At 37.9% G+C, this 18,473-nt stretch overlaps 1 protein-coding gene across 5 annotated transcripts; it reads left to right on the top strand.

The window, feature by feature from the left end:
• Positions 1–10,159: 10,159 nt before the first annotated feature.
• On the top strand, positions 10,160–13,284 carry IZUMO3 (IZUMO family member 3). Of its 5 annotated transcripts, XM_025852995.2 has the most exons (7): positions 10,160–10,597; positions 10,734–10,808; positions 10,957–11,046; positions 11,289–11,306; positions 11,772–11,852; positions 12,284–12,374; positions 12,698–13,284. In XM_025852995.2, exons 1-7 carry the CDS (start codon positions 10,366–10,368, stop codon positions 12,825–12,827), a joined length of 717 nt encoding a protein of 238 aa, XP_025708780.1. In that variant the 5' UTR covers positions 10,160–10,365; the 3' UTR covers positions 12,828–13,284. The 5 variants fall into 5 exon arrangements, with proteins under 5 accessions (XP_025708780.1, XP_025708782.1, XP_073737421.1 ...); XM_025852997.2 differs by lacking the exon at positions 11,289–11,306; XM_073881320.1 differs by lacking the exon at positions 10,957–11,046.
• Positions 13,285–18,473: the final 5,189 nt, after the last annotated feature.

The raw sequence follows: 18,473 nt of genomic DNA on the forward strand, positions 1-18,473 counted from the left end.
GTACATTTAATAAGTATGAGATACTTCTCATTATCATCTCATTTAATCTTCTCAATGACCTTATGAGTTATGTTTTGTTATGCCCATGTCACGGAACATTTGGCTGTTAAGGGTTAAATGCCTTGCCCAAGGTCACATGACTAGTACTTTGAAGGATATTTTGATGGGACAATTCTCCTTTTCCAGATTCTTGTCTCTCTCAGTTATTTGTCTTTATGCTGTGAGTTAGAAGTAGCTGATTATTTCATCCTAATTTTAAAAACTCCCTATTTATCTTATCCCACGCTTTAAAGACCTTGTCTTTAAAGTCTGATCACGTGTTTAGCCTTTTCTTCTACCCAACCAGTATTTCCCAAGTAGAAATTCAGGTCAGAGAACAAGCCTTCAGATTCATGTTAAGCACTGTTATCAAACATTGTTTTATAACTCAACTTGGACACGTGGGACAATAAATTAACAGTCCCAGTGTCTTGCCCTCTGTTTCATATCCTCCAACACAAACAAAATACTCTTCCCCTTTAGTTTTCATCTCTAAGTCCATTTATCCTTGTGATGGTGTTAGAATTAAATATGCATCAAGATATTTAGTTGATGTGACCTAATTCAACTAACATTGTGATCTAATCCAGCTAACATTGGAGGTGGACCCAACTTTTGTCCCTCACAATACACATAAGCTTTGACAAGTAATTTTTTCCTTTTGGAGATCCAATTTCTTTACTTAATTGAGAATATCAAACATTTGTCCATGGGGCTGCCATGAAAATGAAATGGCATAGTACTTCTAAAAGTGTCTTACACATATCAGGACTTCATTAAATACTTAAGATCTACTCCCTGGCTAATACTATCCATAAATTCACAAGAAAAAATTTTGTACAAAAATTAGCTTTAAAAAATGGAGCAGTGTTTCTCTATTAGTAATTTATTATATCATACTTTGAGTATATTATTAAAAATAGAAATTATTTGTTCATTGTTAAGACTCACTAAAAATTCTATTTTAGCGTCAGTACAATCAAGTGACTCCACTGTTTCCCTATCATATTAAAAGAGAGGTTTTAATTTGATCACACAGTTATCCTGGATTTTTCTTTCCCTTTAATTTTAGCTCTTAAGCTCACTGCCTAGATGGCTAGTAACTGGTATAGAACCAGAGATGTGGCTCTGCAAATTTTACTGGCATAATACTTAGCTAATGTATGTTGCAAATTTTACTGGAATAGATCTGATAATTGGAATGAGCGCTAAAGTCAATACCACATTTTGTTTAATTACTTAACCTTTACCTCTGCAGCCAACACATGTCTTCAACAATTAAACTGTCTTTTCCAAATTATCAACCCCCTGAGCTCCTGCCCACCAGATGTACCTTGGAAAGCAGAGTTATATATTCAGATTTGTCAATTCCTCCCTTAAGAGTCCTGGTATGCATTACTCCCTTTTTCCAAAACTTCAATTACATCTAAAAGCACACTTTGAGTAATGCTAATTTAGAATGTTCTACCTTCAAAAAATGACATTAACCTTGAAACCTTTGTTATTTTGTGGGGATTTTATATGCACACATAACTGAAAACTCCAGAGAAGGAGGGCAGGTTCTCCATAAAGCTTGATCAAAGGGTATCACCAAGACCCAGTTTCTCAAGGCTCTCTGCTGGTCTGCTGTCTTTACACTATAGACTTTCTGCAGCTACTCAAACAATGGTGGGGGGGCTCTAGGGGGCCGAGAAATGAGCAAAGGGGCCAAAGCCTTCATTTAAAGCATTTGTGGTTTCTATGATGTAAATACTCCCAACATGGCCACTTCAAACTACCAACGCGATGTCACCAAAGGCAGAGTAGGTTTTACAATCAGCCCTCATGAGCTGTTAAGGGTCAGCTGACCTCTGGCAGTTGCAGTTCCAGTGTTCAGATTTTTTACCTCACCAAGTCCTGAGGGACAGCTCAAGTTTCTTTTTAGTAGCTGCTGAGAAAAAAGGAGGAAATGTCTTTTCCCCGAAATCATCCACTAGTTTTTGACATTATCTCATTGGTTTCCATACCCATAACTTGATGCAGTCTCTAGGGAATTAAAAATACTAATTAAAAATACTAATTGGTTTAAACTAGTCCCGGGGTTCACTCTGATCTGTGGACCCTACCACTCAAATGTTCATCTGGATGGAACAAGAGTGAAAATCCCATTCAGAAACAAGAGGACTGCTAATTAAAAAAAAAAAAAAAAAAAAAAAATCACATAAAAGAAAAACCATTTAGATTCCACAATCATCACTATACTACTTGATTGCAAGCTCTATGAAAGTAGAGGCATCTCTATACTCATCTTCCTTTTTACTGATAGTCCCGATAGACGTTCAATAAATACTTGTTGAATGAAAGTTAAGTAGCTGGCACTCAATATTTTTGACTGGATAAATTTAAAAAGTCACAATTTTTAAGTAACATAATTACTAGCCTCTCATTAAAGTTTTCCTTGGATTTTGATACATGGGCTGGTATCAGTAACATTGGTTTCGTACATAGTCAGGTGAGAGTGATTTATACCCTCCAAAATGATCCACAGTCATTATATTAAATTCTAGCCTATGTCAGGTCATGCTGAGGGACTAGTATATTTTTCCAGTTTTTACTGAGAATTGACCCATTTCCATGCACCAGATAATGCTGTTATCAGAAAAGAACCTGCTTTAAGCTGGTAATAGGCATTTCACTTACTGCACCATCCAACCAATGGAGCATGCAGCACGACTGTACAGTGGTCAGCAATACATGATGTTGGGGAAAACAGAGATCAGCCAGATAGGCACTGCTTCAGTGTCGGCAGGTCATTACTGATGAATTTAAGGGCTTTTTCTAAATTTGGGTGGGGGGGGCACCTGAAATAATTTAGAAGTAGCAAACAGACAAGCATCTCTTCTTTATTTCCTCTGCATATAGCAGTTTTGCAAATGTTAAAATAGCTACTCAATTGTTTTCTCCCTAGTGTCCTATGTATTCTGTGGACTATGTGGAGATTAATAGCAGCCTGCAATAATCTGTTGTCCTTTGTGGAAAAAACTATGCTGCTGTTTCTGGAAAGAAATAATTGGTACGTAGCTTATAGAGTCAACGTCTAAATTTAATGGAGCATAAAGGGGTGGTATTTCTCATGAAGGAGGCATATTATCCGTTTAAACAGCTTTCAGTCTTGCACATAAATTAGGCCTTCAACAAGCTTTGGAAAAAGAGAAACCACAGAGTAATGAATTAACATGCTTGCATATTCCTAACAAAGAAACCATCTCTTTTGAAAAGAAGAGAAAGCTCCAGTGTCTCTGCTACATTTGGAAATCTGAAATTAATTATTGACTTTTCCATATTGTTTGCAGCCACTTTGTTTGCCCATTTATTGTAAAATGTATATATGGTAATTGTTTTACAGGAGCTCATAAAATTCAGACTGCAAATGAGATAATGTATGACCAATTTATTGCATATGCCCTTCAGACAGAGAGCTCCACCTGGCATAAATGAGAAGTGGTCAATGCACACTTAGTCAAGGTCTTTTCTTACAGCACCAGGGTAAGAAAATGAAATGGTGAAATTCTCATGTAGCTGCAACTGAAAAACAGTTTATATTTTTCTCTCAAATAGTCCCCGTGCCATTTAAAAAACTGGGGTGGTTTCTAGAATCTATTTTGGTGACTATGCTAAAAATGGCAGTAATTTCTGGAGTACAGAACTTGATAAATTCTTTTCCCATCTAGTATATATAGTACCATAACTTCCATTTTTTGAAAGAAGAACTGACCATACATCAGTTATTAAGCTTGCAATAAATTTAAGGAAAAATGAATATGAAATATACTTCTCAAGTTACATTCTCTGTATATCATAGCAGCTGTGTCAGCTAAGAGGAACCTCATTCAAGCCCAAACCACTAGGCAAGACTGCCCAACACTGACAGAGGTGACCAATAATCTCCTCCAGGAATGGAGATTCCACACCTACCATGACAGCTTGTTCCAAGAGATAACATAAATAACCCATTGCACTAAGATTTTCTTTCCTCCACCGAATTGAAACCATCCTGCCTGAGTTGACTGATTCAGTTTTGTCCTATGTCATTATGAGGTAAATAGGGAGAGAGTACATTTTGTTGAGATTCTTTTACAAAAGACCCTGCAAGATATGATGAAATTTGATCTAACTTCCAAGGAACTGATTAGGAACCTAATATAGCCATAGTGCTTAAAGGGGATTGTATTTAAGCAGAAAATATTTACTTAGCATGTTAGAGAAAATCAAGAAGAAACTCAGTCATCTCAAGACAAGGTAACAGACACCTTTCCTAATAGAGAAAGCTCCAAATGTAAAATGTTATATTAATTAAAGGTAGTATAATGCAAAGGAATTATCAACAATAAGATCATTTCTTAAAGGGTGGTGACCATGAAGTTCACATTCAACTAAGACTTTCTTCCGTGACTTGATACCTTGAAGAGAAATCTGTTCCTACAAGGACCAGAATTAGAACTGAATGTAGCACCGTGCACTCCACCACAGTGCCTCACCCACTAAGTGCTGGTTTTGCAGAAAAAGGCAATTCACTACGCACAGGGGCAGGGCATTCATTTTGGGGGTTTGGGTTTTTTTTTTTCCGCTTTTTGTTTTTGTTTTTGGCTAACAAAGGACAAGAGAGAGTTTAGTAGTTAAAAGAATGTACGTGGGGAATCAGTCAAAATGAGGTTAAGAATTCAAGCTGCCCCACCTGAGAGCTGTGTAATCTCCTGCAGAATCCTTAACTATTCAGTCTCCGTTCTCTCCTCTAAATGGCAACGATAATACCAACCTCTTAGCATGAGGATTTGATAGGATCATGCATGTAATGAATATAAAACACTATTTGATTGCAGACTATGTGTTCAATGACATCACTTGTTGTTGGCTGTTGTGTTCTCAGAGTTGTTAGGTTGTTGTTGTCTTTTAACCTCCTTTGAAGGGAGGAAAGAAGTAATACTATATTTGCCTGGTATTTATTTAAGGTAAACTAGATTAACATCTGTGCCTTTTTATACATGGTATTAAAGAAAACTGAGTACTGCAATTGATAGGCAAACAAGCTACAGTAGAATACAAATATTCTTTCAATCCTTTATTCAAGTAATTAAAGAGGAGGGAAAAAAATAATTGGGTGTGGAAGAAATATTAAAAGTTACTGAGGATTATAAACTCCATTTATTTTAAAAAATAAGCTAATGGGAAATAAGAAACCCTTTTTCCTTTCTTGCAAAAATAATTTCCTTTAGGAAATTCTTACTAATTTGAGGGAACAATGATTGTACCTCGGATTAAGTCTATTCGAGAAATGTTTTGGTATTTTGGAAACATAGGACTATGAAAGCAGACAAACTTGTGTTACTGCCAATCTTTCCCTTACTGGGTGGGTGAACTTTGCCACTTCCCTTAGTGTCTCTGAACATCAGGCTCATATTCTGCAAAGTGGAAATAGTAATGCAAGCTTGTCTTGAGAATTAAGTATTACGGTGTTTATGTTGCAAGATCACACATTTATTTACACTCTTCTCAGATATACAAAGGAGACATAGCTTCATCGTGTTCTGGAACTGGTCTGTGCTTTCTCTGAGCTCCCTCACTTCTCACCTCACAAGAGAGCAAAGAAAAAAAGCAGTAGCAGCAGAATACGATAAATTCAATCCCACCCAATATTTAAACACTTTTTTTTCTGGTAACTAAATACCTTTTGTAAAAATCATTCTTCTGTATTTCCTTCCCATTCCCCCTGCTTCCGTCCAAAACGGAATATAGGAATGGAAAGATGTGGGGGGAGGGTTATGTCAATTCATGGATACCCCCATAGTTGAAGGGACACTTGGATATATAGAGGAAAGTTTTCCCCTGACAGCAGCACTTTCCCAGGAGATAGGACAACTTTTATGTTTTACTCCAACTGGCTCTAACCCCCTAAAACTGATAAGGAACCATGAACATTGAATAACTCTCGGATGCTAGTCCTCCCTTGGGCCTAAGAAAACACTGTCCTAATCACTGAAAAATCAGGCTGGTGTTAACTACCAGTCCAACTATGATTTCAATCCATCTTATCAAGTATGCTAAAATGGTAGTAAGTACAATCACCTTGAACTTTTCCTATTTAAAACCCCTGCCTTTTCCTCTTCAGTAAATTATCCAGTGGATTTCTTCACTAATAATATGTGTTCCCTTGAATGACTTTTTTTTAAAGTTGAGTATATTTGGGGTGCCTGGGTGGCTCAGATGGTTAAGCGTCTGCCTTCGGCTCAGGTCATGATCCCAGGGCCCTGGGATCGAGTCCCGCATCGGGCTCCCTGCTAGGCGGGGAGCCTGCTTCTCCCTCTGTCTCTCTCTCTCTGACTCTCATGAATAAATAAATAAAACATTTAAAAAAATGTTTAAGATAAATAAATAAATAAAGTTGAGTATATTTGTTTTATTCTTTGCTAACGTGTTGGTATCTTCTAAGGCGAGTTTGGTACCGCCCCATCTCTGAATCTTCTATTTTCTAGGAAACTGCATGCAGAGCACTTTGGGCCTGTTCTCTATTTCCTTGGGGTCTAGCAGTCTTTCCTGACAATTTGGCCCCATCAAGTTCTCGGGGCTTGCTGCACATGCCTTTTCCTTTCCTGACCTAGTGGTTTGCTATCCATCTTTCAGACAGGCTCCCACTACCGGAAGCCTTGATATACACACACTGGCACGTTTCCCAGTCATATCTGAGCTCATTTGCACATCCTTGCCTAGCCGGCAGCTGGTGGAAGCAGAGTGGTGCTTCCACAACACAGGGTACCAGCATGGTCTCTGGAGTGCCTTCTATTAGCCAGGTCTACTATTTTTCCTCAGGTACAGTTGTCACACGTGCGTAACTGGTGTAGCCTTGGCGGTTCCTCAAGGATGTAGGACAGAAGCTACTCTTTCCTGTAGTATTCCCTTTAACCTAACTAATATAATCTCCCCTTCTGGGACCCTAGTGTAGAGAGAAGAGGTTATGACATACATCTTTGGCCACTGTCTCCCCTGTTCTTCCCATCCCTACTGATAGGATCAGCTTTTCTTTTCATTTGCTTTCCTACCAGAGAGAGTGATTCCTTCTAAGTCTTCCAAGCTCCAACCTTATGACTTCTCAAGAATGACTGGACTACGGGGAGAAAAACTGGCTTAAGGACAATGGGATATAAATGGACAGGCATACAGAAAATATTAAAATCACTTTACATGTGAAAGATCTGGACTATAGCAATTATTTCAACATTTAAATTATGATTATTATGCTGCCTAGATAGATAGCTTAATAACATGACCAGATACCAAGTACAGGTTTCCTAGTCCCAGATTATAGTTAGGAAATAATTTAATCTCACTTGACTACAAGGGGTATCTGGATTATTTGCCAAACTTCTAGGGCATCCATTGAAGTGCTACTGATGGGGAAACCATGCAGCAGGGCTCGGCTGGGAAAAGTAATCCACAAGAAAAGAGGCTACAAGAAGCTTGAGCCACAAAGATTCATTATTTTTATTTTTTTGTATGGATCTGGGAATCAGATTTGCTATGGATTGAGGGAAAATTATTGTTAAGAAGCTTCTTGCTCTTCTTTATGAGACTTGTTTTTTAGATTTTTAAACCTCAGTGTATCATCTGATTTGTAATAAAGGCCAAATGGTACAAAACAACTGATTCTAGCCCTTAAGAGGGACCAGATATTAGGACTAATTGTTTTGCAGAAAAAGAACATATACAACACATATTCTATCTGTGAATAACCCAGGAATCTTATCTAAGATTTACAAATGAATAAATATATATTTGGTAAAATATTATGCATGTGTGTGATACTATATACCTGTTATACTCTTTTAAGCAAATAAAGAGTTTGGTTAGCTATTCCACAATTTCTCACTGACTATAAATCGTATCCCCTCCATGCCAATCCAAACCAAATATTAGCATAATCAGTGAAGGATCTGAGTATTAGCCTTTCGCCTCCTAGATACAAGTATCGCTATTTTAATTAAGTAATGTGATCATTATATTATCAGTCAATTTCCAGATGGCTCTTCTTTTCCAAATTTCAAATAGTTGATATCTACTGAATTTAAAGAACTAGCCCAGGATAATTGTAGTTATTTTCTTATATGTCATCCATTCCATTATCAGTACTTTCAGGATGCTTCTCCTAAAGCATCTTGAATATTGCTGGGTTTCTCACTTCCCACCATGTATTTGTTAACTGCTGTTTCTAGTGTCCTAGATCCAGCTTCTCTAGAAGAAATTCCTCCAGATTTAGTGCTTCTCGGTCTTCCTATAGAAGGTACAAACTGTGCGTACCTCTGCCTTTAACATCAGTTCATGCTATTATTATCCGTTTACTGTTTTCTCCATGAAGGTGCTATTTCCTCCATTATTTTCCTTCTTATATGTCCCCTTCAATTACAAGTTCTGTCTTTTTAGAAAGTGGCTTGCTATTTTCAGTCTTCCCAAGACTGTCCGAAAGTCGAATCATTTTTTCTCGCATCCTAAAAATCCTGGACTGAAAATTAGGTGGGAAGAATGAGGCAAGGATAAAAATAGTAAGAGCACATTGTCTGGATCAAGATAATGTGCCACTGAACAGAATTAGTAATACTATACCACCACATTCTCTTTAAGTGTCCAAGCTGAAAGTATGTACTGTTAACTGGAAAACATCTCATCTATAATGTATATTTTCCCTTAAAGAACAGTTTTTCCTCATACCTGGCTACCTGCCTGCCAAGTCTTAGCCCCTTTTAGTCTCCAACTTCAGTTTCCAGAGTTAGTTTAATCCCATTACCTCAAAATGGCTTCAGACCTCAGCATGTGCAAATCCTTAGGAGGATCATCTAAAGATGAGATCATCTAGCCTAAGGGAAAATAAAATCAGAGTAGAGGTGTGAATGTGGATCATCAGAGGATTTGAACTGCTTCCTCCCCTTGCAATCATCTGATTTATCAAATTCCAAGAAATCATTTTCTGCATTATCCCAGAAAATGTTGTCAGGCAGTGAATAAAGTATATAGAATTTGGAATCAGACAGACCTGAGTTCAAATCCTAATTCCATGACTACTAAATTATTTTGTAGAAAGGACACATTTCTGAGCCTCAGAGTCCTATCTATAAAATTGGGATAATTTCTCAAAGTATTGCTGTGCCATCAGGACTTGCAATAATCACAAGTGTTTAGTACATCCCATATCTGGCACATGGTAGGCATATAATTAGTAGTAGTTCTTTGTACTTCCGTCACAACTTTTCACTCAACTTTCCCATACCTTAGGCTCTCAATTCTACCACTAACCTTTTAAGATCCCACGGTTCCCTGGTTTCCAGGAGGTCACAGACATACAAGCAATATAACAGAGAAGTTGTTACTGGTATCCTGCAAAGTCTGTAAAGCAACCTTAATTTCTTCAAATGACAAAGAACATTCTTATTCAAAGAGCCCTAAACTGAACCGTGTATCTGGGCTCCTTCCACAGTGGCCTGAGAAAGCAGCCCATGGTACCTGTGCTTGTTTCCTAACATGCCTCACATCTCATTCTTTGTACTTGTAAGATGCACCCACTACTGAACCCTGGGTGTTACTGGAGTCTCACTTATCACCATATATTCCTCAATGGTTGTTTCTGGTGTCCTTGCTTCAGACTCTTTATAAGAAGAATGATATAAGAAGGTTATATAGCATGGCTGGGAAATCATCCTACAGACAAAGATAGCCTAAATTTCTGAGAAGTGATCAATTACATCAAAATTATCATCAATGATATCAATTACATCTAGACACCCATGACTAATTTTCAACAACACTGCTACCATCAGGGACTGGGACCCCAAGCAACTAAATAGTCCAGATTTTCCTCACGTCCTCTATAGCAGTAGAATTTTGGTTAAGCAGTCTCTAAGGTCCTATGCGATCTCTTTCTTGAGACACTACTATGGTCAGGAAGGATGTGAGAATTTACTGAAGGCAAAGTAAAGGAGAAACCTGAAGAAAACCTTTTTCTGAGGTATGTCTCTGCATGGAACTTTGCTTGTGTGAGCTCAAGATTTCTCTCTCTCTCTGTATTCTACACTCAGAACTCAGGTATCTGGTTCCCAACTGGCAGTTCCCTCTCTCTGAAATGAAGGATAAAAGTCAGAAAACAACTGAAGATCCTTAGGGAAACGAAATTGCCTAGAAGTGGGATGGAAACGGAGGGGAAGGTGAAGTCAGCCTATCCAGGACAAACCTCTTATTCCTGGATTTTTGAAGAAAAGGGAACTAGGTGAACTAGTTGCCGGGACAACCGGCTGTTGGGGCAAGGAAATGGGAGACCTGTGGTTGCTCCTGCTCCTGCCCCTGTCCCTGGTAGCCTTCCATGGGGTCAAAGGCTGCTTGGAATGTGACCCCAAATTCACAGAAGATATTAGGTCCTTGCTGGCAAAGATGGTACCCTCAGAAGTCCCCGGCCGATTTCATCTGCTTGAACGGCAGATTAAGGAAATGACCCATTTAAGCTTCAAGGTCTCCCACAGGGACAAGATGCTTCGGGTGTTGGGTGAGGGAAGTTTGAGTCCCTGAGAGTTTTGTGGGTTAAAGGGAGAAGGGGAGGCAGGGAAGAGTGCACCTGGGTCCACATAATTTCCTCCATAGATGTAATTATTCCCCTACATGTACCTTTTACTCCTCTCTAGCTGTTCATAAGGTTATCAAGTTAAGAATATGGCTGAAGAATGAGCTTTATAAACTGGGCAATGAAACATGGAAAGGTGAGATACTGTTTCAGTGATAAAAGACTGTATTGCCCAAGCAAGTATAAGGAAAGTTCCCTTGGAAAAACAAGACAAAACAATTAGGATTAAATTCTGAAGGGAAAGGCTACCCCTAGTTTCTGATGTCCATTCCACCCCCTCTTAGGTGCCTTTATCCTTCAAGGCAAGCTTCTCGATGTCCGCCAAAACCTGGAATCCAAACTGAAAGAGATATTAAAGAACTTCTCTGAAGTTGGTAATAAAAGATGTCTATCTAACAACACTGAAATTATGTGAAAGGAATAGGAAATGAGGGTGAGAGGAGGAAGGTGGTTTCATATTACAGTTATTTAGAATGGATGGAGGGGTGGCTGGAACGTCATGGCTAGCCAAATGAAGACTACTGGGTATAAATATGGCTAGCCAAATGAAGACTACTGGGTATATAATCAACTAAGTTGATTATAGGCTCATTAGAACTTTCTGATTCTCTTTTAGCTTGTTCTGAAGATTGCGGTGAGTATAGTACCAGGGACACCTTAAGAATTCCCTCCATATTTTCCCATCTCATTTGCTCTATATGGGCCATATCTCTCCCACCTGTCACACTGAGAACCCAGTTCCTAGAGTTGGGATTATGGGGGTGGGAATGTCAATCAGACCTGACAACAAAATGTATCTCATGAAATCTCAAACACAAAGGGCTTAAAGGTGCTTAGAGGCCTTCTAAAGTATAGCTTATAACCCATAGGACCAATATACACTGAGGTATCATTTTTCCCACTTCTTCCCCAGAGATCTGACTTAAGTTACAGAAGGTTTTGACCCATCAAGAAATTTGATTGCTAGGGGAGGAAGAAATTCACAGCAATGTAACATTAAGAGTCCTGGAAATGCCCGAGATCTAATCCATACTTGATGTCTGAGCTAAGAAAACTCCACACCATGGCCCCCTTCCGTTATTTTTCTTCTCTTTATCAGTCGTGACTGAAGGTCCTGTCCTGGATTGTTGGACCTGTCTTCGCATCACCTCCCGATGCTTCAGAGGAGAGTATTGTGGAGGTAACAAAGATTGTAGTATGGCCTTTGTAAGGGCCAGGGATCAAGGTACTGAGTTGTCCATTCATTTATTCTGCAAATATTTGGTGAGCACCTTTTATGCAGATCATGCTAATGTCACAAATCAGAGCTAAATTATTGGGCAAAATTTCTACCAGGATGAATTACTGAGCACTGGATCAACTGAAGGGCTGAGAAATGGAAAGACCAGACTAAATGTGGAGAAATTAGGCTAGGGGCAGTAGGGCAAACATTTTGTAGAGCCTAAGGATCTAAGAGTAATGAAGATCAGAATAACTAGAAAACAGTGATGGAAGTGGTGAACAGAGCAAATTATCTGATGTTAAAGAGAGGCATCTATTATGGATCAAGTTCTCAAGTTAGTATTTTTCCTCTCCCAAACTCATTTTCTATTTTCCTCTTTCTCCCTCCAGAAGAGGATTCAAAGAAGACTGAGAGTCGAGAGATTGCACTATTTCTGACATTGCTAACAGAAGTTGTGATATTGGGAAGTGCTTTGTTACTGTGAGTTTTCCTCCCTCCCCACATACTGGGTCAAGCATTCCTTTGGCAAGGAGACTGCCCAACCTCCCCCCGCCCCTCCAATGGCAATAGGGGGAAAGAAGCCATTTCAAAGTTTGGGATACAATACTGACAGGAGTGAAATGGTCAGACGTTTATGGGATAAAAGTTGAACCATAGGAAATGGAGGAGGTACAATTAAGTATGAGGACAACTCCCGGAGCAGTATCCAGAAAAAGAAGGGAAAGAAAACATGATTATGTAATTGTCTTTAAGAGTTGGCCTACTAATACTGAAGTCGGGATTATGTTGTTTCTCTACTCTAGATTCCATATTTGTGTGTCTCATCGGAGGAAAATGAAGGCAATACGGAGTTCATTAAAGAAATATTTGGAGAAGAAACTTGAAGAATTAATGAGGATGACAGATGAGAAGGATGATTTTGGAATCAGATAATAAATACATGGACACAGACAGGAGGTCTTTCACAATTCTCTTAAGTGTTGACCCAGAACGGAAAACTCAGAATTAAGCTGTGTTGTGGTCATAAAGTCATAGTATTTTAAAACTGAAATAGAGTTTCTCTAATAAAGATCCTTATGCTATCCTGGGGCAATGGAAGCAATGAAAGGGCAAAAGATATACCCGGAGTTGTACAGAATGGAATGCTGGTATGTTCCAATGTACATAAAGATAATACACAGCATGATAATAAAAAATGCATGGATGGTAACTCTCATCAATGGCTGTAATTAGAATATTTCAATTTCTAAGGCTGTTTATTTCTATCTTTTTATTTTGTTACTGTTTCCGTATTTATATTTGGTTCAATGTAGACAATTTCTTTGATAATACGTAACATTTAATCTTCATCATGATATCTCACACACACATCCAAAATATTCATTCTGAGTAGTTGAGAACTGCCCCATTTTCCTCTAAGTCTATGTTCTATGACTGAATTGGATATTAATTTCTATTTCTTTGAGTTGTTTCTGTTGAAATCTTCTTATATGGATGGCAGCCTATGAAGTGCTTTATATCTATATCTAACTGAATTCTCACAATAATCTTAATACTTGGATAAACTGGATACTTTTAATACAAGTACAAATTACCAGTATTGAAATAGGAAGAAAAAGTAACCCACAATTACCAATATTCTTTAAAGAAATTTAAATGGTATGGGCACTACTGAAAAAACAGCCATGCTTAAGGAAAAGCCTAGAATGAAATACAACATGTTGATTTTGATATCGACCTGGAATGTGAAACTGTGATCTCTTCCCAGATTAAGTGTCTGGTACTTGGTTGTATCCTTTACTAAAGCAGGAAATACAGGAGAACAAGTAAGTTTGATGGAAAAGGCCCAAGTTCAGTTTTGAAAATACTAAGTACTGATTTTGTTGCACTATCAAAAACAGATATTCACTGACTGTTTGGATTTACATTTAAGAATATAGCAAGAAGATCAAAGCTAATGAAGTGTATTTCAAAGCATTTGAACAAAGCAAGTCGTGACCCTGAAAATATGAGATCATCCAGGTAGAAGGTAGAGAAGAAGTGATGAAGACCAAGGATAGAGTACAACAAATTCCCTCATGATGGTAAAATTTAAACATAACTGTTCTATATAGTCTTACTCCTTTGAGAGACTTCGAGATGTTGACCTTGTGTTGAATTCCCATCAGTTTTAGAACTACTGTTTTTCAAGTGTATGATCCCTCCACCTGAAGAATTTACTGTAATTACTTTATAATATAAATCCAGAGTCTTGTCTTTATCATTTCCAGAATTGCCAATATGAGGAGGGTCTGGTTGTGTTATGTTTTTATGTGTTTGTAATACAATAAAATGAAGATGATCTAATTAAATTATGGATTCATCTACTAGGAAAGGTCTTGTGGTACTTCTGTTTTCAAATGTAAATGTGATACAAAATTAATTGCTTACAATCCTAATTTAAGCTTGAGCTAACAGTTAACATTTGTAAAAAGGATATGTAAAACCGTTTTCCAACAAGCACTCAACCAAAAATTCATTTATAGCAATAGCGAAACAATACAAATCATTTTATTACTGGAATAATCATATTTTAAGAGCTAAAATATACTCCAATGTCCTGATGTCAACACTGCATAAAGTTTAGCTCTAATATTTCTGTAGGGTATATAAATCATTAGAATAACATATTTCTCTGATAGTCTGAGACTCTGGCACAGATAGTGTAATTTTTTGCAACCCTATCATTCTTGGGGCTACTTTATTAAGAATCAGTATTTTCCAAGCTTTTTTTTTTTTTTGGTCTCTTTTCAGGGGGGAAAAAAAGGGACAGGGGCAAGGTTTCACTTGGCTTTTACTAAATGAAAATTTAATAATTCATTTTATGTGGAGATAACATTAAAAGGTACTAGCCAATCCAGTTAAGGTACTCAAAACATGTATTAGAATACAAAAAATAAAAGCTAAATAATGGGATAAAACAATAGCTGGGTAGATACTGGAAGCTTCTTAATTTCCAATTATTAATAGTCTTTCCAACTTTACTCCTTCACATTCTGTCTCAAAGGGAGGTTGTACCTTCTACCATCTCAGGCAAGTGCATTCTTTTGTGATTTATATTTCACAAATTGATTTATATTTATATTTCCTGAGCTGCAGCTTCTTCTAGAATATTCCTTCATTATTTATCTCCTATCACCTATCTCCCTCTGCTTCAATACTAGATCTTTTCTCTCAGTGTCTATTAATATAAATTAAGGCCTCTTTTCTTTACCCTTTAGCCATTTCTGCCTACCAAATTTCTGCCGTGCCAAATTTCTTAAAAGAACATTCTATATCTTTTTATTTCTTCATTTCTAATCTTTCCTCAAATCACCACATTCTGCTCCTCACCACCATATGGAAATTGTTCTAAGGTTGTCAGTGACCTCTTAATTGTTATATTCAAAGAGTTCTCTTTATTCCTCAAGTTACCTGTCAGTTCTAGGACTCGTCAGAGTGCTAATGGTTTCTTTCTTAAAGCACACCTCTTACATGAGGCAAGTTTTGTTCTTATGTTTGTTCCTATTTCCAAGGTTTTGATCTTATTTTTTAAACCATGTTTTAGTTACTTTGGGGAGGGTCTTCTTCCTCCTTTGCCTACCTCTTTAGATTAGGAGCACCAGAGAATCTACTTCAAATCTTTTCTTTCTTATACCTATGGTATCTCATACAGTCAAATGATTTCAACTATCATCTAATAATTACATCTCCAAATTCTTAGGCTTTTATTTGCACCCCCTTCCCAAGGCCTCAGCCTCTGTTTCTGAATACATACTGGATATATCCATCTAGACATAAAATAACAGCTTTAAACTCAGCATGCCTAAAACGGAAGAAAATACGTGTTGAATGCAGACTATGGACAAGGCATTTCACTAAGCATTTTCATAATTATCTTCCCATAAATCCCACAAAATTATTTTCAGCCCTTTTTGTATAGACATAAAAAACTGAGGCTAGGCAAGTTTAAGTCACTTCTTCCAAGGTAGAGCCAGGATTCAAACCCCAAATCTTAAGCTTTTCTACTAGCTGGCAATGGCTCTATGCATACTGTGAATTACCCAGAAGGCAGAAATCTCAACTTATTCTGGAATCCTCTCTCCTCTTCAGCTATCCTAGACAGTCAGTCTTCAATTAGCATTGATTTTCACTCCTAAATCTCTTAAATCTCCCTGGCTTCTGCCACAGCTGAAGTTCTGCCCTCCTCTCTTAGGGCTTATTGCAATGGCCTTCTAATCAGGCTCTCTGAATCCCACCTCTCCATAAACCAAATCCATCCTTCCTTTTGCACTCAGAATGATCAGTCTATAAACACAAATTGATTTCAAACTCCTAATTAAAATACTCCAATGGCTCCTCCACTCCTAAAAGAGAAGTGTAAACTCTTTAATACGGTATTTCACACGCCTTCAGTTTTACCATCAAACCCTATACACAATCTCACCCTTGGCCAATTGCCTTCCTAGGCCTTCCCTTCTACACGCTGGATTTTTTTCTTACTCCTAGCCATCACTTGCTATATTATTTCCTGTCTTGATTGCCTGGTAATATTCCTTAGCCTTCAAAATGATTGTGATTCAAAACCTACACTTGAGATGGTCAGACCAAATTACCCCTAACCTTCAGGATTCACAGTAATTAATATGCTTCAATAGAGCACATCTCACAGAGGACTGTTAGTGGTTTGCACATCTCTTCCCTAGATGTGATCTCCTCAAGGACAGGGACTATGCCATGTTTATCTTCAGATTCCCAACAACTAGCAATGTATCACAAAATTTTACATCACTGTAAATATCACTTACTCAAGGAAGAATTTCCTGACCCCCCCCCAATCTTATGTTAGCATTTCCAACTACATTAAATCACTACCCATTCTATTTTTGCTTTGTAGGACTTAAGGGATATCACATAACCATGAATTCAATCGGATTCCAAGAGATCAAAAATCACATCTGCTGTTTGTGCATAGAGCTCGTTGTAACACCTGACACAGTAAAAAATGAATATTAGTTTAATACAAATATGAATATGTAAATGAAGCACTGATGAATCCTGTTATTTAGAATTGAGCATACCCTAGATATTCTTAATATTACCACATATACTTTGTCTACCAGATTGCCTACTACAGTCTCAGTCTTCATCTTTGAAATCCTTTGCAGCTTGATGTTCAACGTTGCTGTGAAATCGTGAAATAAGAGCTACTTTAACATTGTTTGGAGCTAACACGTTCCATGGAATTTTAGATCAGAATTCGAATAAATACCAAATTCCCAACTCAAGCACACAGGTTCCTAGTGACAAACCTAATTCAAGGGCTATGGGAAGTTCTCAGCACCTTCACGTGTATGCCTGGGGAACTTGGCTGACTTTGCCCCACCAGCCTGCCTTACTGCCAACTGGACCAGAAACCTGAAGAAACCCTAAGCTTTCTAGGCATTCTCAGGATTTTTGACTTTGATCTAAATCCAGAAATTAGCTCAGAGATCAGGAGACTGAAGCGTATCCCCCCCCCACGAATTACCCTGATTATGGGGATAAGGTGGAAGGTAGATAAGGGGCAGTGAAGATGTTGGCATTTAGATACCTGATGGTCTTAAAAGCAATAAACACTGGAAGCTCTGGAACATTACACTGAGACTTTGCTTTTCCTGACTTGAAGATGCATGTTATTTTTCAACTCACCTAAAAATAGGTTGAATAGCAAGACTGACTAAAAGGACAGTAGCTAAAGTCAGAGGAAGGAAGTAAATATCTTAAGAACAGATGAAGGGCACTTCGCACTCCACTTCATTTCAAGGAGCTTGCCTAACTTCAAGCCCTTGGGTTTGCATTTTCAGATCTAGCACTGCTAACATTGCCAAGTGATTTTATAATTGCATGTGCATCTTCCTATTAAAGAGGAAACAAATACAAACTCCTTCCAATCAAAAGGCAGCAATGACAGGTAGGCATATTTGTCTAGCTTCCACTTTGGACGGTCACAGGGCTTTCTGTGAGGCATTGCTCTCAGAACACTTCAAGCCTTAACCTAAGGAGGCTTCATCAATCTGCTTGATGAGGTGGCCCTTCATGATTTCTGCTGAAAGTACTAATAAGCACAGGCTCTTCAGGACTCAGAATTCATGTTTTCTCTTTCATCCATACTCTCTTTATCTTACTAATAGTGTCAGAAAATGTTCAACAAGATTTTCTAGCGAATAAAACACTTCCTGGTTGCCTCTTTGTCACTTTGGAAATCTATGTGAATAATACTTTCAAGCCAACAAGACATCATTTATTAAGTTGTTGTTTCTATAACAGATAACCTCAGTCTGGGCTATGAAACCAGTCCAAAGAGAGTTCAAAGAAAGGGGTGAAATGTATTAAATACAGAGTTTGTGATGTGGTGCTTATTAAAACATACCAAACCCTGTCTAAAAACCAACTGTATATCCTTGAAAAAAAATACAAGGGAAATTTATAGTCATTTCTGGGTGGTGTAGGTTACAAGTGATTATTTCCTCCATGTTGCTTTATGGTGTTTCCGACTTCTTTTCTACAGTGAACTTGCAT

This window comes from Callorhinus ursinus, unplaced genomic scaffold (genome assembly GCF_003265705.2).
Source record: "Callorhinus ursinus isolate GAN/ISIS: 27379988/994484 unplaced genomic scaffold, GSC_fseal_2.0 scaffold42, whole genome shotgun sequence".
Classification (NCBI taxonomy): domain Eukaryota; kingdom Metazoa; phylum Chordata; class Mammalia; order Carnivora; family Otariidae; genus Callorhinus; species Callorhinus ursinus.